This window comes from Procambarus clarkii, chromosome 19 (assembly GCF_040958095.1).
Source record: "Procambarus clarkii isolate CNS0578487 chromosome 19, FALCON_Pclarkii_2.0, whole genome shotgun sequence".
Classification (NCBI taxonomy): domain Eukaryota; kingdom Metazoa; phylum Arthropoda; class Malacostraca; order Decapoda; family Cambaridae; genus Procambarus; species Procambarus clarkii.
Genome location: NC_091168.1, coordinates 21,562,905 through 21,585,470, shown reverse-complemented (window position 1 = coordinate 21,585,470; position 22,566 = coordinate 21,562,905). Strand labels below are relative to the sequence as shown.

The 22,566-nt window shown below is 38.7% G+C and overlaps 2 protein-coding genes across 14 annotated transcripts in view; both read left to right on the top strand.

Annotated features, from left to right (window-relative positions):
• LOC123757527 (SAFB-like transcription modulator) overlaps positions 1–14,869 on the top strand; it is a 30,516-nt gene extending 15,647 nt beyond the window's left edge. For 4 of the 13 annotated variants that reach the window (XM_069327119.1, XM_069327114.1, XM_069327112.1 and 1 more), the window contains 6 exons: positions 1,747–1,886; positions 2,709–2,849; positions 6,266–6,397; positions 7,413–7,703; positions 9,540–9,731; positions 14,034–14,869. In XM_069327119.1, coding sequence (XP_069183220.1) covers positions 1,747–1,886; positions 2,709–2,849; positions 6,266–6,397; positions 7,413–7,703; positions 9,540–9,731; positions 14,034–14,223 — 1,086 coding nt within the window. In that variant the 3' untranslated portion in view covers positions 14,224–14,869. Of the gene's footprint in view, positions 1–1,746; positions 1,891–2,708; positions 2,850–6,265; positions 6,398–7,409; positions 7,704–9,539; positions 9,732–14,033 lie in introns of all 13 variants that reach the window. The other 9 variants (XM_069327113.1, XM_069327117.1, XM_069327111.1 and 6 more) reach the window with 5 other exon arrangements.
• Positions 14,870–18,155: 3,286 nt separating this feature from the next.
• The window catches only part of SWIP (strumpellin and WASH-interacting protein), a 28,121-nt gene continuing 23,710 nt past the window's right edge, over positions 18,156–22,566 (top strand). The window contains exons 1-4 of the mRNA XM_045741239.2: positions 18,156–18,304; positions 19,899–20,038; positions 21,648–21,813; positions 22,310–22,503. Of these exons, the coding sequence (XP_045597195.1) occupies positions 18,268–18,304; positions 19,899–20,038; positions 21,648–21,813; positions 22,310–22,503 (537 nt within the window). The 5' untranslated portion in view covers positions 18,156–18,267. The remainder of the gene's footprint in view (positions 18,305–19,898; positions 20,039–21,647; positions 21,814–22,309; positions 22,504–22,566) is intronic.

Here is a 22,566-nt window from a genome sequence, read left to right as displayed (position 1 = left end):
TGGTTCAGGGGACGAGATGCTTTTCTCAACTAAATACCTCTTCCAGTTAGTTCGTGTATTGTCATGTTGCTTTGCGGTCATGGTGCATGCTCTTTTTGCAATTTGGCATTTTGGATTTATTTGAAAGCTGTTTTGTTTTCAGTATGTTAGTGGAACCTAAGGAAACTTGATTACATGTCTAATGGGTTCATATTAGTCTGTTAATTTTTTCTTGGCAAATTTGGATTCTTAATTGTCAGGCTTGACTATCTTAATTTGTTTATTGGGTTTGAGCCTACCCAATTGCATTAATCTATTGTGGTTGTGTATGTAGAAATGTATTAGTCTGTAGTGACAAGGGATTATCAAATGGTCTTGATCATTTGAGCATTGTGGTGGGTTTTCCTAAATTAACAGATTGTGCAAATAATTTTTTTGTATTTGCATATTTAAAATATTTTTTCATTTTTTGGCATGTGAGAAAGTTGCCTCATTTTTATTTCCTACCTCAAAATAATACTCCTCTGTGTAGGGATTGTTTACAACAATGTGATTAGTGGAGCGAGGTTGTGAAGCACCATAAAGTTGTTAAATGTTCTAGGCATGATCCTTGATTCAATTCTTAATGTGATGCCCAACCTTAGAAGACTGAAACAATATAATGTATACACATTTTGCTGTGGTCTTGTATATAATTTATTACTGCAGACGAGGAGTCACAGTAACGTGACTGAAATATATTGACCAAACCACACACTAGAAAATGAAGAGACGACGACTATTCTCATCTAGTTCATCCTGGACTATTCTCACAATCGACTTAATGGTCCAGGACGGACTGAAACGTCATCGTCCCTTCACTTTCTAATGTGTGGTTTGGTCATCAATGTATTATTGCATTCATTTTGAAAGTTGCCACTAGCCTTTCCTTTCTTGAACTATCGCCTTTGTATGTGTTCTTGAATATTGTGTGTGTTTGGGATATTTTTCTAATCGGTAGAACTGCATACTTACAGCTTTTACTGAAATGTACAAAAGTATGAAACCTTGGGTTTGTCGTGGAAACTAGCATGGAAAATGGAACAAAGCCTAATTAAGGTTTTCCTTATCCAATGTCTTTTTAATAAGTGAAAGAATAGGTTGCTTTGATTAAGCTAAAAATAAAGCTTCTTGCACCGATTTGGAATTGCTAGAAATAAAATGAATTACACCATCTTATAAAAAAAATTTTTTTTGTTTTGGGGGATATTTAACCATTAACTAGAAACCAATAGACCCCTCACCCTAATACCTGTATCTTGATGTTGGGTTTTACATTCTGTTCAAAAGTTACTAAATAAATTAACACAATTGGTCCAAATTTACTCGTAGATGGTAGTATGTTTTAACTGTGGAAAATGTGCAAAACGACTACAGTACATTAATTACGTGTCACGGGGAGGGGGGTATATAATGTGAAGCAGCTTGAGCTAATATGAGGGTTTTAAACAGAGTTTGACAGGTAGATAAATGAGATTTTAGGCATTAAACAATGTGAAAGAGCTTTACTGTTAATTTTGAAAGAAGCTTTTGCAGTAATCAGTTCTGAATGATGTATAACTAGTTTTATTTGCAGAACTTTGGTTTGATCTTGATAGTCAAGGTACTTGATAAATAGGGCCCCTGTGTCAGTGCTTTCCAAATTCCACCATGATCAGTATCCAGAGATATAAACTTTTTTGTATTTCATGGATCAATTTGTTAGAATAAGCACGTTTGATATTACAGATCATGGAGGAGCGAGAACGCCAGCGCTTGCGTGCACGGGAAAGAGTAATGCGAGAAGAGGAACGAAGGAGAAGAGAGGATGAAGCAAGGCAACGCAACATTGAGAGACGCCAGCGGGAAGAGGCAGAAAGACTCCAGAGGCAAGTTATTACTTTAACATTCATATATTCATCACTGTCGTGTATAATCTATTGAGTACAATGTTGTTCTTGCATATATTCTTTAGAGAATTCATTTGCAAACATTTTGACATCAAATTTGTTATAACCCAACAAACACGTTAGAAAACTTTAAATTCTAAACATTTTTCATATCAAGCTGGTTATATTTTAATTTTTTTCTCGTAATCCCATGTGCGAGCATAAGACCGAAAGGAGCAGTAGATGCTGCACTATAGGGTCAAACATGACAATTCTGCAGAATGCTGGTTGCAATGGAGGTTTTGATACCCTATGGACTAGAGTAATGGAATCCTTAGTTCCCCCAAACTTGTAAAAACTCCATTGTTCCAAACTGTAAATATACAGGAAAGATTATCAGTGGTAGCAAGTGGAAAAGGCCAAAAGGCACATTATAGGATAGGATTGGAGATTCGTGACATTTAAAGGATGCCTAATGTATCTGGCAACTGAGGAATATATTACTTTAGTGCTTATTAATTAGAAGCCAGTGGAAGGATGGGAGAGGTTCTAAGGTTCAAAGCAACAAAGCTTGAATAGAGGTTTTGGCTAGAGGTCGTATACTCACATCTGGTGAGGTCTACTATTCATTCATCTCCCAGTATCGAACCAACACACTCCAGCATTATTTTATTTACCCCGATGTTTTGGAACATGTTATTTAGGATAAAATGGCGTGGATAGGTTGTGCATTAAACAGATAGACTGTATATGGTATGCTTTAATATCATTGATGCTGACCAGGGTGACCCATTGTCTTAATTATACATATTGTTCCAACAGGGAGAGGGAAAAGTTGCGCATGGAACGTGAAAAAATAGAAAGACAAAAGCATGAATTGCTGAGGTTGGAAAGAGAACATCAGAGGCTGGAAAGAGAAAAGCTAGAGAGGGAGAGAGAAGAACTTCGACGTCAGCAAATGAGGTATGTGTTTTAACAGATTCTTTAGTGTGAGGTTCACGTCTAGTAATAAAGTTTTGTCTTGCATGTTTTTGCTTGAACATTACTTAATCCATTTTTTTTATAACCATTACCTACCTTGTGGCAATTCAAAGGATCAACATCCCGGCCTCTGACCAGACCTCGTGGATGGTGATCTGGTCAATCAGGCTATTGGATGTGGCTGCTCGTAGCCTGATGTATGAATTGGTCTAATTGATCAGGTATGCTTTGGAGGAATTTAAAGTCCTATCTTGAACATTGTGATAGGCCAGCCAGTTATGCCCCCCTTATTTTAGGTGGGGCTCAGTTGAAATTGTTTCCTCGGCTCCATTTCATTGAAAGTATTAAAAATTTCATTAGTTTTAAGTATTACAACCACTCTGATTTGGATAATGAGGCAGATTCCCGTCAATTATGTTGATAGTTTTCGATATTTTCATAGTCTTACAGCTTAATAACAATTGTTTTATCCTAAAATCACCGTGTTATACACTAAAGGTATTAGATGAGCTAATAGTTTTTAAAATAAAGAACATGTATAGGGGTATAAAAAAGTATTGGTTTGGAAATAAGTTTTTGGATTTGTTAAATGGGGTAGCAATTAGCAGTGTAGTAACAGGTTTTAAGAACAGATTAGATAGGTGTTTTGAGTGAGGGGTAGATTGATTTAACTGGGACTTGCAAAGTATTGGTCAGCTGGCCAATTACAGCTCTCCATAATTTAAGAATATCGTCCTGGAATGTGATAAGTGTGTGGGAGGGATGCCTCCAATTGCTGCACCAAGGTCACTGGCAGTTTATGTAGCCATTCCTCAATGGTGTTTATTAGTTTTAAGTAGTCAAACACAGGCACATGCTCACAGGCAGTCAGTTGGCAAACATGCCGTCAAAGAGTTACCGTTTATCAATAATAGCCTTCAGAAATTAGATATATTGCCTACTTCATATATACATACAGGGTTTCACTATCTGGGTTGGGGAGTACTGGCTGAATACACACGTGAAAGCAGCAAGCCAGTTGCTACATAAAGGAGTGCCGGGAAAATCCAGTTGTCGAAGTTTCGTTGAACAGGTTGAGAACTGTTAGTAGTAGCCAAGGAATAAAGAAGGTATAGGAAGAAAAATAATCTGAGAAATGCAAAAGCGAGTGAAAAATCAGGATAGGTTATATTTGAAACAAAATCAGCATCAACAAAGATGGCTGCCACCATGAGGAAGGACAACACAAAGATACAAATTTCAAGGGTTTCACTGTGGATGAAATAATGGAAGGTGGATTTCTTGGTAGATTAGTGATTATTTGGTGGACACACAAAGGAAAATTTCTTTAATTGGTACGAGAAAATTAAGGTTTCAAGGCGGAATTTGATAATTTAAAAATATTTTGTAGCGGGACAAGGAAATTACCAGCTTGACTGAGAAAGTAGACACACAGGTGGTAGAAACTAAGGAACTAGTGAAAGAAAATGAGATGAGTGAAAGGGGGGGCGTCTTCATTTCCAATTATGAGCTTCGCAACATAATTGGAAAATCTTTTCTGGTATGTCCAAATTCAAAAGTATTGCTTTCTACTTTATAATTGCATTGTACATCGGTATGTGTTATGGTTTTCATCATTATTAAAAGTACTACCAAAACAAGGATGATGGGCTGCATTGTTGCACTAATTTGGAAAGCTAATTAGTGTAATTACCAAAGTAATTAATGGATGAGCTATGCTTGTGGTGTCCCATCTTCCCGGTACTCTATCATACAACGCTTTGAAGCCGATGGTTTCTGCCTCCACCGCCACCTCACTCAGCTTGTTCGAACCATCTACCACTGTTACCATGTTGGCGAAAAAAACCTTAAGAAACTTAATCAACACAAAAGTAGTTGGCAATGGCAATGCAGGTTTGGAAACAGAATAAGACTGATCACAAGTCCCCAGAAAGTAACATGGAGAAAGGACCAACTGGATGACACATAATAGGGTCTCATAATGATCATGAGACATTATAGTAAGAGGAAATAGAGGAAACCGAGATGTATAGCAAGAGAAAACGATTGTTGGTACTTGGTAACTTCAACTTGAAATAGACTAGGTAGCCAGACCACACACTAGAACATACTTCAGCCACGTTATTGTGACTCGTCGCCTGCATAGACTAGGTGGCTTATGAAGCAAGAATGGAGGACATTTAGACTGGTAGATTTCTAAACTTTATCCTGGAGGCATTCGTGTATCTGTGTTAACTCTTGGACAGCGGCTATGGAAAAAGTCATGCCCTCCAAAACAAAAATTCCAAAAGATACTTTCATTATATTGATGAATAAGATGGTTGGGTTCACTGACTATCTTGATTATAAGAGGCTATTCTGGAAATAACATGCTGGAGGGGTGATAGGCAGATTGCTGACATTGGTTAAAATTGACAAACTGACAAAGAATGGTTGGTAATCGGGCATTGTATCAGATTTGAGGTGTTACTAGCAAGAGTATCACATGGTTCAGTTCTTGCACTAGTAATGTTTGTCTAAATAAAACTATACCAATAGGCATGCAGAAGTACATGAATGTGTTTGACCTATACGAGACTTAAAAGTTTGTCATGCCCTTCAAGATAACCTGGACAAAATAATTTAGAGCAGTACTTGGCAAAGAGAATTCAATGGTATGGTATATGGAGTGGAAAAAAATAGGCCCAACAGAACCCACAAATTGTGGAAAGGCATTAAAGAACAGTGTGTTTTTGGTTGTTTGACTGTCACCAGAACTATATAAAGGACATATGATATACATATTCAACTTTTGAGACCAAAATTGGAATGTGCTGCAGTTGTATGGAACACACATTTTAACAAAGTACATTAATGATCTGGAAAGCGTGCAAAGCTATGCCAAAAAAATGGCTTCCAAAAACGTAAAAATTTGTTGATTTTGGCATGTCAGAAGACTTCATTACTGTAACCCACATTTAAAACGTCCACTAATGTCAACTGCATAAACTTCATGTTTGTAAACATCTAATGATGTAACTTAAACCAAAGGACTAAAGGAATTAAATGTATTTCTTTGTGGGTAGAGAATTATTTGTATTTAATGTTTTTATTCCAGTGTTTCAATGCTTTAAACTGCTTTTGTGAATGTTTAATTAACCGATTGTGAAAGTTATTTAACCATGTTTCCCTAACAGTAGACTCCGGTCAGTGTCATCTCTGGTTCTTGTAATGAGTATTGTTTCTTATAGTATATAATCTTACGTAAAAGTTGCTAGGTGCTGTCATAATAAAAACTCCACAGACTTGATAAATTAATGCATGAAGCTTGTGGTACTAATATTTAAGGAAAAAATAAATGTTCTCACTATTGGGCTTGCAGAGCCGTTAGCATGAGCCGGAGTCTACTTTATTTACAGGTACGAGGAAACAAGACGGAGCATCAAGCGTCCAGCGGAAGATCGTGAAAGAAGAGAGTTCTTTGAGGATCGTAAAAGACCTGCTCCAGATAATCGCTCACGTTTTGATGATGCTCCAGCACCTCAGAGACGGTATGGTTTTAGGAATTCTGTAGTTTGATACTCAAACAATACTTTTAAATACAATTATTTTGTGCTAGTGTTTTAATTATTTTATACAGTAAAATACAGTACACAAAATACACTGTATACAGCTTCTCCTGGAGAAGGTTTAATGGTTCAATAATCTGTGACAGAAAAGTAGCAGTGTGTGTTAGTGACCAGTGTTAATGTAGTAAAGTGTTTGCAACTGATACACGGCTAACAAATTACAACTATATATTTGAAGGCTTCGGAGGACTTATTGACTTGACGAGTGGCCATGTGAATTGTGAATTAGAAGTAAACCCAAATTAGTGTGAAATAAGGAGTGACTTGCCACAATATGGTTAAAATGTGTAACTCAACCAACATAGGAAATAAGTGAAGAGTATCCTAGACTCATATCAAGTCACAAGATATAAAAGGGAGATAATAAGATACAATAAGAGAACATATAATCCCAGCACTAAAGCCAAGTACCCAATCTATATATTAGTGTGTTTAGCCTATCCAAGGTTGAAAGCCAGATTCTTGGAACTAGCCTTGCACAACTTTGCATGGTAATAATGGTTTTATGGAGCCTTCTCATTTGGTGGTTGGAATCTGCCCTTATGGCACCCTTGAAGGGAATTGGCCTCTGTATCCCATTCACAAGGTCACTGGATATGGAATCCAAAACCAAAAGTAAAGCGGTATAGGGTCTTTTAGTATCAGGGGGAAGTGTCACTGAAGTGTGGAATGTGACTAATGGCATACAAGTTTTTGTAGAAAGCATTTCTTGTGTACTTGTCATATGGCTGAATTTCTTGCACCAGGCAGTGAAACTAGTTCTGTGAATATTAAAATACAGGTATAAGAACGTGCGGGTGAAAGACTTGTTTTGATTAAGGTATAATTTGTATTTGGCCCTTAAGAACAATACTGTGCAATATTACAGGTACTGGAGGTGGCAACATATTATGACAATATATTCTATGTATTAATAATAATGATTTACTTTAAGCAGATACAATGAAGATCGGAGCTATGACAGAGGAAATGAACCTGCACGTTTTGAGCGGGGTGGTCATGGTAACCATGGCAGTCACACTAGTCATGGTAGTCATGGTGGTGGTGGGGGTCGTGAAGATCTACGTGGGCCAGCTGGTGTTGGTGGTGGTGCTAATCGTTATGAGGACAGAAGAGATATTAGGGAACGAGAAGACAGACGTCCAGTTGATAGATCTGGCCCTCGTGATGATCGTGATCATAGAGGACCTCTACCCCCTCAGGCCTCACGAGACAGACCGAGGGAAAGGTAAATAAACTTGGCAAGAACTAGCATGATTTACTGTAGCTAGTTATTATAGTTATCAAATGCTTTACTAATTTATTCCCTTCCAATTTTTCTAAAGTTATATTAAATAATCTTCGTTGATAAATTGTTGGATATTACATAATTTCCTGTAAATGCTGAAGTGTACGTTATTTATTTTTACTTCATATGTAAAGCCATGAGTGCTTGTAGAAGATAATGTTGGGAGACTTCCTGTTGCATCTTTCTGAATAGTGTTGAACCTGGTGGGTAGGTTTAGACCTATTGCACATGCAACCTCATCTTTATTTGTAAACATGTGGCTGGCGGGTTGGAGGAGGGGCGAGGGTTAGGCACTGCCTTTGTATACGACCACCAGTTCCATTTTATTAGTCAAGGCTGAGGTTCTTTTGTTCGTGATAACTTTAGTGCCGGAGAACCAACACCATATCTTGGTATGGTTATTGTTGAACATTGCATAAAAATTGGACAATGATGTGCTTACCCCAGGGAAAGATCATGGGTTGGCAGTGCCCTACCCAAAGGGTTCTTTACTCAGACGTGCACCATGCGTGTAGTAATACAAATAGTGTAAGCAATAAATATGTACATTAAGGAATTTATTAAAAAGGTCACTGAGCCTAGGCAGCTTTTTTTATTGTATGAAGCGGCAAATTCACCACGATGTGCTAGTTCACAAAACCTGCACCCCCCCACATGCATTCTTCGCAATGTGTCGTTGGTGAAGTTTCTTGTATATTAATGTACTATTAATATACAAACCTGTGTATTAATGAACTATTGACTGTCCAGATGTCATTTTAACAAGTTGGTAGGATTGTAAATGGTTTACTATTTACTGTAAATAGTGCATATCAGGTTAGCATTTCGTTTTGCTATATAACCTGTCCGTGTTTAATAGCTTGGTACTGTACTGTACTGCTATTTACCTTTGAGAATGGTGGGGTTCAATTGAACATGTGCCTTGGTTTTCTTTTCACTACATCGTAAGCTGGGTATGGGGAACATAAATAAAACAAGCTTTTCTAGAGAAGTAGCTCGGCTTTAGCTAACGAGTAAATTACCATACTCCATTAAATACATTAATAGTTTAACAGTTGCAACAAAATATTCCTGGGTGCTCATTTTATAATAAAAAAGTCAAAACTGACAAGTTTTGACAATTTCTAATTGGAGGACTTAACCACCACACAGGGGGGTGTGGCTAAGGTGCCACATAGATGTCTAAAATGTTCATAGTTATTTGCGATGCTAAAACCATCAGGACAGTGCATCATTCAAAACTGACACTGCTGACTATACACAAAGGTAGCCATTATTCACTCCCACAGCTTCATGTTTACATGTAATGAGTGGCTGGGTGTTGTCACATGCAAAGGGTCTCTAATTGGTGTGTTTAGATTCTAAACAGTTTAAGGACCAGATTTTGGCTTCAGGTGTGTTTAATTTTTTGTAAAGTATTTGTAATATACAAACTTAATCATTTAATATCGTTTAATTTATATTTAAGTAAAGATGTTTTAAAGTAATGTAAATGCTTATAAAGTATTTGAGTATAGTTAAAATTGTTTGCTATCACCATTCTTTGATTTACTTTAAACTAATTTGAAAACACAAATTTTGTGCGTTGTCAGTTTTGAATCATCATTGATGTGGAAGTATTGTCAGTTAATTTTTGTAGCTTGTGATAAGTGACTTATTAAAATAGCTCAAAAAATAAGGTAATTAGTTAATTTTTGTAATGCTTGGGTAATAGCTTCGGTAGTAGTAGTAGTGTATGGAATACATGGGTTATGAGTGATGGCGGTGTCTCTGCAGGTACAGTGGTAGTGGTCTGGGCGGCAGCGGCGGTGATGCATGGAGGACTGGCGGGGGGATGAACGATAGTAAGGGCAGCTATGGGAGCAGCTCGGCGATGATGGGGGGCAATATGGGCACCTCGGGGCTCTCTGTACGTGGGGGGGACTCGCAGGGCTGGAGAACGTCAAGTGGAATGAACAACAGTGATAGGTCAGCTATTATTGCCTACAGTTCTTTCTTTAACTTAAGTTATTCAGCAAACAGTAATTGATGCATTTGTTAATGTTTACCTCTGCTACCCTGCTATTATTGTGGGAAAGGGCCTTTGAAAGATTATAATGGTATAATTATATATGTATATGCATATGTATATGCATATACATATATATAAATATAAATAAAAAATATAATATAAATTTTATATATTTTTTTTATTAAACTCGCCGAACAAAGCACACCATAGTAAATTATAAGCAGTCTTGTTATGAATTCATGTGCTTTACACAACAACAATTTTTATAATAGATCTTTTGGTCTTTAATTTTAGCACAAAGTTTTAAGATAAAAACATGTTCACTCATGTAAACTGCATTGTATATATACATGAGCACTTGTACTTGCAAAAAAAAAAAAAAAAAAAAAAAAATTGTTTTAGAAAGCAGTTCAGGATACATAACACCAATCAGAAGACAGTGGGAGGGAGTGTTTGTGTGTGAGTGTGAAGCCTTAGAAGTAAACAAAGATGCAGGTTATGTATATAGATGTTGCAAAGGCATTTGATGTGACATGATAGCCTAAAAAATGTGGTTATCTTGAGGTGATTTCGGGGCTTTTTAGTGTCCCCGCGGCTCTGTCCTCGACCAGGCCTCCACCCCCAGGAAGCAGCCCGTGACAGCTGACTAACACCCAGGTACCTATTTTACTGCTAGGTAACGGGGGCATAGGGTGAAAGAAACTTTGCCCATTGTTTCTCGCCGGCGCCTGGGATCGAACCCAGGACCACAGGATCACAAGTCCAGCGTGCTGTCCGCTCGGCCGACCGGTTCATATAAATTATTTCCTGAAAGATGGCATCAGTTGGTTAGTGCTGCCTTGATTTAGGAGGGGGATGGTGCCAGCTTCCCTCTTCTGCCTGCCGACAGTGCACACCAAGACACTATTGTGTGTGTTCAGTGTAGAGACCCATTCATTCTCATGTGTGCACCTTCCCCCTGACCCCTGGCAGCTGCATCCTCTTGGGAAGGCAACACTTCTTTACTGGGAGGATGGGTGAAATGGGAATTTCAGTGTGGCCACCTGAACATATGTTCATCTGTTGCTTGTTTAGCTAGTTATATGGGCATTGTGGGGTTGGGCCAGATTGGGCTTTCTGATCCTCTCCCTTCCCAAGCCTTCCTTGGCTGTGACAACCCAAGGGTCCCCAGTGGTAGTTGACTATCATGACACTGTGGTGACTATCTTTGATGGATATTACAGCACTTTTTGCCCCTTTTGGGAGGTGTGAGGTGATGTCCTCGCCATCATATGCCCACATTTCCTGTACCACTGCTACATTCCAAGATGTTTGGTCGACTTGCTACATGGCCTAAATATTTTGACGTCTGCCATGATGGCCATACTTGCTCTGACAATTTGTATTTAAAAACCATTCAGATTCTGTGGATGCTCAGAGGTTCAGTCCTGCCCTGACTAGCACCTGCATCATTGAAACCCCTTCCAAGGAGACAGCTACGTTCTTAGCTGCCATATCTCGCTCTGGTGAGGCCCCAGTTTGGATCAAAAAGAATTTCTCATTGAATACTATCCTCAGCATAATCCTCCTCCTGCCCTATGCTGAGATGGGGGATATTGAGATCCTAAGGACTGCCATAAGGCTATTAACCCCTGGACAATGGCTATAACAAAATGGTCATTCCTACCCATGCACAAGAAAACATATTTAAAAATACTTTTCATTACAAAATTATTAATTTGTATACAAACTAAGAAAATCATGAACATGTGTGAATATTTATAATATTACTGGGTGGAGGCACTCTTTGAAAGGTTGCACACAGGCTATGTGGTCTGGCATCTGATAACACACAATGTTCAACTTTACTGACAGTGAGGCATGCGAGACACGACTTGCATTACCCTTGAATGTTTCACAGATTGTTTATCAATTGTTTCTTGAGAATGTGTTGAATAACTTCATCAATTTCACAATTCACAACACGTTTAAATTCATTGGTTTACTAACCTGGATTGTACCTGGATGGGATTCTAATCGTAGTTTTACTCTCCAAGCCTGGCCTAGCCTGGGGCCCACATATCCATTACAGTCCAGTTGGTCCAGTACTTCTTGAAGAAAATTTACAGTACTTCTTGAAGAAAACTATCCAAGTTTCTCTAGAACATGTCCACTTTTGTTCTGGCAATATGTCTTGTGCTCCCTGTTTTTTTTGTTTTGTTTTACAGGTATATTCTTGCACTGGCCTACTAAGTATTGCTTATTTCCGTTTTACTTGGGCGAAGTATGAGTATTTATGACTTGTATGGTCGCTTCAGTAAGATTGTCCTATGTGGTTTTAACAACTTCTGCTCTGAATCTACGTTAAAATCTTCATGGGTTTGTAACTGCACTGTGTTAGATAATATTCCAGTGGTCTGTCGGGCATTTCTCCACAGTGCTGACATTTCCTCTTATCTTCCGGAACCTGTAAGCCTATTTCCCATGCACATGGGTATCCAAGCCTGATACAATAAAGTGTACTTCTGTTGTTCTGCTCCCTTTCATCAAACTAAGTGGTTCGTTGTTGGTTGAATTATTGTACCAACCAACCCACAGATCCTGATGTTGCAACTGCTGTTGTGGTCACTACATCTTTTGCATTGCTCCGTTTCTAATTACTTTCTTAATCTGTGTTAGACTCTTGGTATGTAAATGTCCACATTTCTTCTTAGTTGCAAGTTTTGCAGCTTCATCTGCAATGTCATTTCCTATTTATTCCCACATGACTTGGCACCCAGTTGATAGGGTGGATGTTGAACAACAGTGGATCACTGATATTTATAAGTATTATAAATAATTCTTGTTGATGCGAGATGCTCCGTTGAGAAAAAGCCCCGTCTCCACATCTCTGAAAGTTATTGGAAATTTGAGCATGGATTATCAAAATTTTGTAGGTTCCTTCCCCCCCCCCCCCCCCCACCCACATTTATTTTGTGCGACTCCTCGGATCATTCTAGGATGGAATGTTCTAGCTGCTCACCGCACCGACTGCAGTGATGACAACCTTTTTGTACACATTCTTGTCTACAGTATAAATTTGAACAGACCATCCTCCACCTTGGCTGGCTCGTGCACTGTTGTACTCCCCCCCCCCCCCCCCTCCCCCATCCTAACCCACCTTGGGTACACAGGTTTTGAAACCTTGAACCACCTACACATCCACAAGCTCCCCTTTCCTCCTTTCCCCATAGTCTGAGTCCATTGGTGTACCTTTGTTGTCAGTCTCCATTTTTGTCCCACCTTCCCAGTCTTTCCCTACCTGTTATTTTCATGTCACCTCTTCGCTCTTTATCTACTGTGGGGCCATCTGACTCGATCCCATCTTCTCATTTTTCTTTCCCTGTTGACCCTCCTGGCATCTAGGCCAATGTCCACACTCCACCCGACCATCCTCGTGTCACCTGCTCTCATGCTCCCTCCCTGCCAGAGATGACGGCAGTCTCGCATTACCTCGATGCCGCCTCTCCTCGCATATATAGTATAGCCATCTGTTAAATTTTTCCATATTCAAGGATAAGTTGAAACATAACTTCATGGAAATCTGAAATGCAAAGTACTATGTTCTTAGTGTATTTCTATAAAGCATAAGTTTGCCTTGCCTGCAAAAGTCAGATATTTTGTGCCACACCTAAAGTGATTAGAAAGGGCATTACAGTAGGTCACGTCTTCGTTTGTGAAGAAAATCTATGCTCCCATTGAAACTCTGGAACTCTATATAAACGCCAAGGTGTCATAGAGGTTTATTTCCTTAGTGCATCAGTCCAGTATTTTAGCACTTTGCTGCAATGTAAATTTAGTTATTTGGCTCCTTTTACATTTTATTTATGGACACAACCACTGATAGCCTTGGCATTATTCTGACCCTATACTCTTTTTAAATGTTTGTTGTACATGTGTACTTGAAAGTTTTAAGTACAAAAATCTTGTTTTTCATAATAGGTATCTTGTGTTTTGGCAAAGACATTGACAATATAGTAATTCACAAGCTTTGCCATGGAGTGTTTATTTTACCTTACCATTTATGTTTTGACTTTCTCCTTAATGACTAATAATTTGTTGATTTTTATTTTGCACAGATTGATTTTAACTTTTCAATGATTCCTATTCGAAATTTTCTCATTGCATATTGGGTTGTACTCTACTTTAGATATAGTACTTTGCCTTATTTTTATTCCTCTTAATGTTTATATTGATGTTTATCTAATATGTATAGATATTTAATTATTAAACATTTTCAGGTGGGGTGGTGGCAGTGGTCCCAATATGGGTGGACGTGGCAGTGGTGGAAATATGGGAGGCATGGGTATGTCTGATATTCTACGTTCGGAGCTTAATCATGTTAACCAGCCTGGCATGAGCTCGATGTCTATGCCAATGATGTCACAGAACGAAAGATTTCCCATGTCTAATTTTCGTAAATACCAGTAATTCTAGTAAGAGACAAAACTAAGTGTTGTATTTGGCAAATACATAGATTAAGATTTTTACCCACTTGACATGCTGTTTTTTTTATATATATATATGTATATTAAATTTGTCATTGGCCTTCTACATCTCTTGGATGTTAAGCACACTTTTTCCTTGAAGTCATTTCATTAGAATGTCTAATGAAAATAAACAATTAAAAGATAATACGCAACACAAGTGTGGGCATTATGACTTTTCAGTGTACGTGATGATATAATTTATTCATCGAAATTGTGTTCTGATATGCACACCGGTTTTGTCATTTATCATTCAACTTTCAGTATCATTAGTCTTGTCATATACCTGTAAGATGCTGCTAGTTTTGCTGCATAGGAACCTTGTTTAACAACTTGCATTTTTTGTTTTACCATTCAAATTCATGTGTAAGGGATAATGACATGCACAGCTGCTTAAGTCACAAGTGGCTTCCTGGTCAGAACAAACTCACTTTCCTCTGACTGTATATGTGATGAGTGATGTGTAAGTTGTATGGAGTTTAATCACCTATATCTTTAAGTAGTTCTGGCTTTTAATTGAGGTACACCAGTATTTTTTCATTAAACATTCCCCATGTTTGTCTGTACCTGAATAAAATGTATAATTGAAATAGTTTTTTATGCCCCAAATTTGTTAATGGAAATTTAGCATATTTAAGAAATTACCGAATTTTGTTTTTATGCGTTATTGATTTTGAAGTGACCTGTGTGTTGCTTGTTCAAGGAGGCAGGTAAGTACCTTGTGCACCGATTCCCGCTAAAGAATTTTAGCATTTCATAGTGAGGATGAACAAACTATGGTTTATGTGAGGTTGTCTCTGCCCCAGCTGCAGTTGTATGTGAAATGAATCAAATGTAATCGGTGATATTTCGATGGGTTCTGGTCTCAAAATATGCCCAGTTGAATGCCAGCATTGGCAGTCATTCTCCAATACCATATTTCAACTGTAGAAAGTGAATTCAAAGGCTGCCAAGAGGATATTAAATACATGTTAGAGGCCCAGGTTTGTCCTACGGATACTTTCACTGGACCCCTTTGTGTCAGTTGTCAACCCCTTTGGGTAGTTAAGATCACTTGATGGTAGGATCCTTCTATCTTTAAGAACGTAAGAATAAAGGTAACTGCAGAAGGCCTATTGGCCCATACGAAGCGGCTCCTATCCACAACCACCCAATCCCACTCGTATACATGTCCAACCAACGCTTGAAACAATCGAGGGCCCCCCCTTCCCCCCACGTTACGCAGTAACTTGTTCCACAAATCGACAACCCTGTTACCGAACCAGTATTTACTCAAGTCTTTCATAAATCTAAGGTTATCCCATTTATACCCATTGTTTTATGTTGTCTTGTGCTGATACTTTTAATACCCTATTAATATCCCCTTTATGTCCATTCATCCACTTGTAAACCTCTATCATGTCACACCTAACTCTTTGCCTTTCCAGTGAATGCAATTTAAGCTTTGTTAATCTTTCTTCATATGAAAGATTTCTAATTTGGGGAATTAACTTAGTCATCCTACGCTGGACACGTTCAAGTGAATTTATATCCATTCTATAGTACGGCGACCAAAACTGAACTGCATAATCTAAATGAGGCCTAACCAGAGCAAGATACAGCTGAAGAACCACACCAGGTGTCTTGTTACTAACGCTTCGATTAATAAATCCCAGTGTCCTATTTGCCTTATTACGAACATTCGTGCATTGAAACTTTTTTGTTTTAAATTCTTACTAATAACGTCCAGATCCCTTTTGCAATATCAACACCATCTAGCTCGCATCTTGTAACTATCATTATTAGCTAGCCTCAGAACTTTACATTTATCAGCATTAAACTGCATCTGCCAATCTTGACCATTTCAAAACCCTATTTAGATCAACTTGAAGTGATAGTGAGGCGTCTTCCGTGTTAATTTCCCTACCGATTTTTGTATCTGCAAATTTGCAGATGTTGCTACTCAAACCTGAATCTAAATCATTTATATATATTATAAACAAGAAGTCCCAGGACAGAGCCTTGAGGCACTCCACTAACATTATCCCGCTCTGACTTAACCCCATTTATACTTACTTTGTTTCCTTTGGAATAGCCATGCCCTAATCCAACTTTATATAGCACCCCCAATACCATGAACCTTTTTTTTTTTTTTTTTTTAAATCTTTCAAGTGGCACTGTATCAAAAGCTTTGCTAAAGTCAAGGTACACATCACAATCCTTACCCCTATCAACTATGTTGGAATAAAAAGATAGCAAATTTGTTAACCATGAACGGCCATTTGTAAAACCATGTTGCGACTCGTTTATTAATTTGTTTTTCAAGATGAAGACGAATTGTATTTGCAGTTATCGATTAAAATAACTTTACCACAATAGACGTTAGGCTAATCGCTAATTGGTCATAAGTTTGACGCAAGTGATCTATCATCTTTCTTAAAAATTGGTACCACATTAGCAACCTTCCACGACTCTGGCACTCTGCCTGACTAATGATTTATTAAATATGGTATACAATGGCTCGCAAAGCTGCTCTTTGCATTCTTTAAGCATCCTGGCAAACACTTCATCCGGCCCTGAGAATTTGTTTGGTTTGAGTTGTACTATTAGTTTAATATCCCTGTTAGACTAGTCAACCTGTCCTCATCCCCACCCACATAGTCTTGTTCGACTGAACTTCGCCATTATCCGTTATCTGACCTGTCTCGGTTTTTAATGGACTTACCCTTTCCCTAACCTTTGTTTGATATAACTGAAGAAACTTTTAGGATTTGCTTTTGCTTGGCCTGCTATACGAACTTCATAGATTCTTTTTGCTCTCATAATCTTTTTTTTTAACATTTCTAACCAGTTGTGCGAATTCTTATTCTAAACTAACTTCCCCATTCTTAATCCTTTTGTACCAAGCGCGCGCTCTACCTATAAGATTTTTCAGATCCCTTGTTATCCATTTCGGGTCATTTGTATTTGATCCATTCAATTTGTAAGATATACTACTTAACTGTGCTTTGCTTAAAATATTTGTAAATAAGTTATATTTTGAATCCAAATCGAAATCTTCCTTTACATCACACATCGCTGGGTTCACGTCTTGTTCCAAGACCGGCCCACCCCATATGCCCAAGACTTTCCAATCTATTTGACCCAAACGTCGAACGTAATCAGTGGAGTCCCGTTTGTGGGGTCGACCGCTGGATGTAATGGACTTGAGTGGAGGACGGGTTGGCCCCTATACACACTCTGAATCTCCTGACCGAGTCTCCTGACTAAACACCACACTTTTCATAAAATAGCAACTCTGGGATACCACCATATCTTTGCCATCCGAAGTCCATTTCTACTCGTATGTTTATTTTTCTCATTATCTTCACACAAATAGAAGACCGATAACTTCCAGCCGCTGCTAAATTTTGAACATTGATGAGCCACTGTGAGCGCCGCATCTATCAACATCATCACTCGTGCAGTCATCTGGAGGAAAAACATTCATGCAAACTGCATGTATCGCAAAGAAGAGGAGGAGGAGGAGGTTCACTCCCCGAGACCATTATGTTCCTCTGTAACACTTTCCTCTACCCCCAAAAGATGGGTATGGGGTGCATAATAAATTAACTAGACTACTACTTCCGAAAACTTGTTTTTTTTCTAAAAATATGGCTACTCTAATAATATATTGTACCCTAATCATTACGTTACTATTTTTTATGATTATGTTCAATAATTCGAGCTTAGATAGAAACAGTATAACCCAAGCAAGACCACATAATGACGTCAGTGATGTCACATACCTTTTATGTTCCAAAAATTAAACGCAATATTTTATCTAATATTTTGGTTAGGTTTGGGTAGAGTTGGTAGGGATAAGTTGAAGCGGATTAGGTTGCGTTAGGTTTCCTTAAATATTAGCGATGACGTGAAGTAATGAAACTTTTGTAAGGTGTTAGACCGTGAAAGTGAGGGAGTGTTGTTGTTGTGGTGGTGGTGAGGGGCGGTGCTTGTGGTGGGCGTCATGACGGCTGATGTTGACTATGATGAGAACAGTCACAGTAAGTTATCCTTGTGTTTGCGTGCACCTCAATCCCCTCATACCTCACACACACACACACCATACACCTCAACCCCTCACACACACACCATACACCTCAACCCCTCACACACACACCATACACCTCAACCCCTCACACACACACCATACACCTCAACCCCTCATACACACACCATACATCTCTACCCCCCTCACACACACACACACCATACATCTCAACCCCTCACACACACACAATACCCACAATCACACACACCATACACCTCAACCCCCTCACACATACACACACCATACATCTCAACCCCCTCACACACACACACACACACACACCGTACACCTCAACCCCCTCACACACACACACCATACATCTTCCACCCTTTTAGAAATTACCTTCTCTTACCTGCTCCTCTCCTCACCCTCTTTTCATATATATTGACCCGTTCCTTCCTCTCACATAGTTATTGACCCGTTCCCTCCTCTCCTGCAGGCTCTCCATAGCCCATGCTACTTGCCCCTCTCCTGTGCCAGGTAAGCTACAGGCTTATCCCTTGGCTAAGCTTGGGCTATCCCCAAGCATAGCCCGTGCTACTTGGAACTTGTTCCAAGTAGCTGAATCTATAACAACAACAACATCCTCTCCCATTCCCTATGGGCAACTCATTCTTGTGCATTATTACCTATTGCATCCTGGTAGGGTCAGTAATTCAATCCTGGGGAGGACTTCAATATAAGCCTAACATGTACTGTATTTATTTATTTATTTATATACAAGAAGGCACATTGGGTTTGTGAGAATACATAGCATAGTATTTACAATCTTGTAAAGCCACTAGTACGCGCAGCGTTTCGAGCAGGTCCTTAATCTAACAGATAATTTTCAGTAGGTAAATTCTAGCAGAATTAACAAAATGATAACAGATACATTGCAAGAAAAAAATGAGACGAGAGAGATTAGTAAGTATATTAAAGCACGTTGGTATATTAAAGCTCTGATTGATTACATTGACAGCTTGATTGGTAATTTAAAGAAGATTAATAGGCACCATACAGCAGATTGATAGCACATATAAGACAGCAATGATCACGATGGTAAAGATGTTCAGATTGGGTACATAAAGATTGGGAGATTGGGTAGCAAATGATACAGTGCAATTTTAAAGCAACAAGGTAAAAAACTATGAAGATGAAATTAGGTACTTTTTAGTTTTGTTTTTGAATGATGCAAAAGTTGGACAGCTTTTCAATTCATTAGGGAGTGAGTTCCATAGACTAGGTCCCTTTATTTGCATAGAGTGTTTATACAGATTAAGTTTGACTCTTGGGATATCAAAGATATATTTATTTCTGGTGTGGTGATAATGGGTCCTATTACATCTGTCCACGGAGAGTTTCAGAGCAGGATTTGCATTTAAGAACAGGGTTTTGTAAATGTAGTTGACACAAGAGAATTTGTGGAGTGAGATTATGTTTAGCATATGTATAAACTGGCTGCCTGTCCCCTGACACAATGCATTATAATGGTAAGATTAATAATTTGTATGATAATTAGGTATTGGTCATGTCTGAAAGTACAGGTATTTGGTTTATATTTACAGAGATTGTGGCTGAACATGAACTTCGTAGATATGGCAGCATTGTTGAACAGCATGGAGACCAGTTGGAAGAAATTATCGAGGCTTTGGGGCCCCACCCATTGCCACCATGGGACAGTGTTCTTGATCCAGTGAGGCTCAAGGTGAGGTAGGCCTATTAAAAACTACCCAAAGTGCTGTGTTAAATATATACAGGATGTATTGTAAATATGGTTTCCTATGGTAATGTTTGAAGTACATGTCTTGACCATGGAATTTTTATAAAATGAACTACTAGTAGTAATTAGGACCAGATTCATTTTGAGTACTGTATTCAGTGCACAGTATTCCATTTTATTATGTTTTCTGGGAGGGGGGTTCTAAAGAGGCTCCCTGTTGCTAGGAACCTGGTTAGCTCCACCCAATATGATCCACATCAGGCCCCTGTGAGTCATTGTAACATAACTGGGGACCAGAGGCCAAAACCTGGCCTCCTCTCTTTAGAGGTGTAGGGAGCTGAGGATACAAGATCACCCAGGCCAAGAAAAGGCCACCAGGAAAGTAGAGCGAGACAATAGACTGCAGCAAGATAAACTCAAAAAAGAAAATGAGACCCGGATGTGAATCACTTTCACGTGATGGATGGTTCACTCGCTGGTAACAACTGCATACCACCAGGTGGCCATGCACCTAGCTATTAGATCCTCCCTAGCTGACACGACAATAATTTATCCTGGTGCAACATATTGACACCTCATTGTTATGCTCTTCATTTCCACAAGTGCTCTTTGAGCCCCAGTTATTCAAATAAGTGACAGCCATCCTTGGACCTTGTCCTGCAAGGATGGCTGTATGCACAAGCTATTTGCATGTATACTCATTCTATATTTTAATATTTGCTTCTTGTGTATGTGTGTGTGCTGCACTTCTTATGTAGACTGTTGTTAACTGTTCACCTTGAGCTACATGTGCCTAGAGTTGACTTCTATAGGTGCTCACTGGTGTTGCCTCTGTCTAGCCAGAGTTATCTTCCCCGGTAGGTTTGGGTGGCTGTGCCTGTAAGTAGCTATCTTCCTGTGGAGAGAGCCTTGCTCTTTACTGTGCACAGGTTTTTGACTCCTCTGTGAGGCTTTGAGAATGGGGGGCAGTCAAAGTTTTCTTCCTATATGGGTCACACACATTGTTCAGGGAGTTTTTCTACTCCCCAAGCCCAGCCCGGGGTCAGGCTTGACGTTCCATAAACCAGCCATAGACCACCACTTCATGATTGGCCAGAATGATTCCATTTTAACAGCAAAAGAATTGTGCTCCTAAGCACACAATCTCGCCTTTCACAAAATCTTAAAAAATGCACTCCAAGCAATTGATTGATGCCATTGATATCATCCTTTTTCTGAGTTATCAGATTTTGTTGTTTATAAGGAGGATCCTCTATGGCTTTGGAGAGAATTGTGCATGTGTTGAAAATTGACTTTTATCCATGGGATTTTGGTTCTTTGTCAAAGTACTATACTGTGTGTCCAGATCCATACTACATCATTTGTAACCAAACATTTGAAATGCATCTTTTGTTCATTTTTACCTTGATTATAAGAATTGTTTGTATACTGAATTATATTTATCACAAACATAAATGTTAATTGTTAACCATTTTATAATTATGGATAATAAATATGTTCACTTGAAAATCCGTTTTAAAAAGCATTTAAAAGTACGTTACAGTATTTAGTGTCAAATTTGCATATGTTTGATTATTTTTCTCTATTGTTACAGATGACACCTTTTGAGCAGCCATCTCTGGTTCAGCTTATTCAATCTGACAACAAGCTAGTGAATAAAGTGGTGTTAGCCCTTAGTGCGCTTTCCTTAGAAGCATCTGAGTTGGTGGACGAGGCACGCAGTCAGCTCTACCCACCCCTTGTGTTATATGGCAGTGGAGGTGAGTAGAGTAGAGTACATTTATCAATGTAGTAAATGATATATCAATTGCAAAATATGGCTCTGGCTTTTCTTGGAAGCACTTAGGTGATGAAATAAAATTCTTAACCGTTAGATTTCTGTGCTGTTTTAGTGCAGGAATAAGCATTCAGTTCATAACCATAATTTGAGAATTATGGTTATGGGCCTTCTCCTTGTTCAGGATCTTTTGGTCCTGATTTTTGAGCCCCATGGCTGGACAGACATTTTGGCATGATTTCTTTCACTTGATGCCTTCATTCACCTAGCAGTAAATAGGTACCCAAGAATTAGTTAACTGTTGTAGGCTGCATCCTTGGAAAGGTCAGTAGCTGACCTAGGGAAACCCTGATAAGCATAATAAACCTTGTTCCCAACAATAGAAAATTAGAGCAATACTGAGTATCGTAAGAACATCATATCTGCGACAACTCGCTAATAATTTCTGGCTCTCTAGTGAAGAAGATATTTATTTGCAGTTGGAGAAGGAGGAGAAACAACCGGGGAATCGCAGATTTCATTGTCACGTATCCTGCCAACTCTACATCAAGTTGAATGCTACGTGCGACGTGTCCAAAAAGTGTCTCGTAATATGTTGCACCAGATGACATCACTGTATTCATCAGAGAGAAAAGCTAATGGCTTTATTGATGTAACTGAAGTTCACTTTCAGGTTGGTTCTTTGATCTATTTGTACAGCTTACATTACATGTACTGCATATGGAGTGGGCTCCTA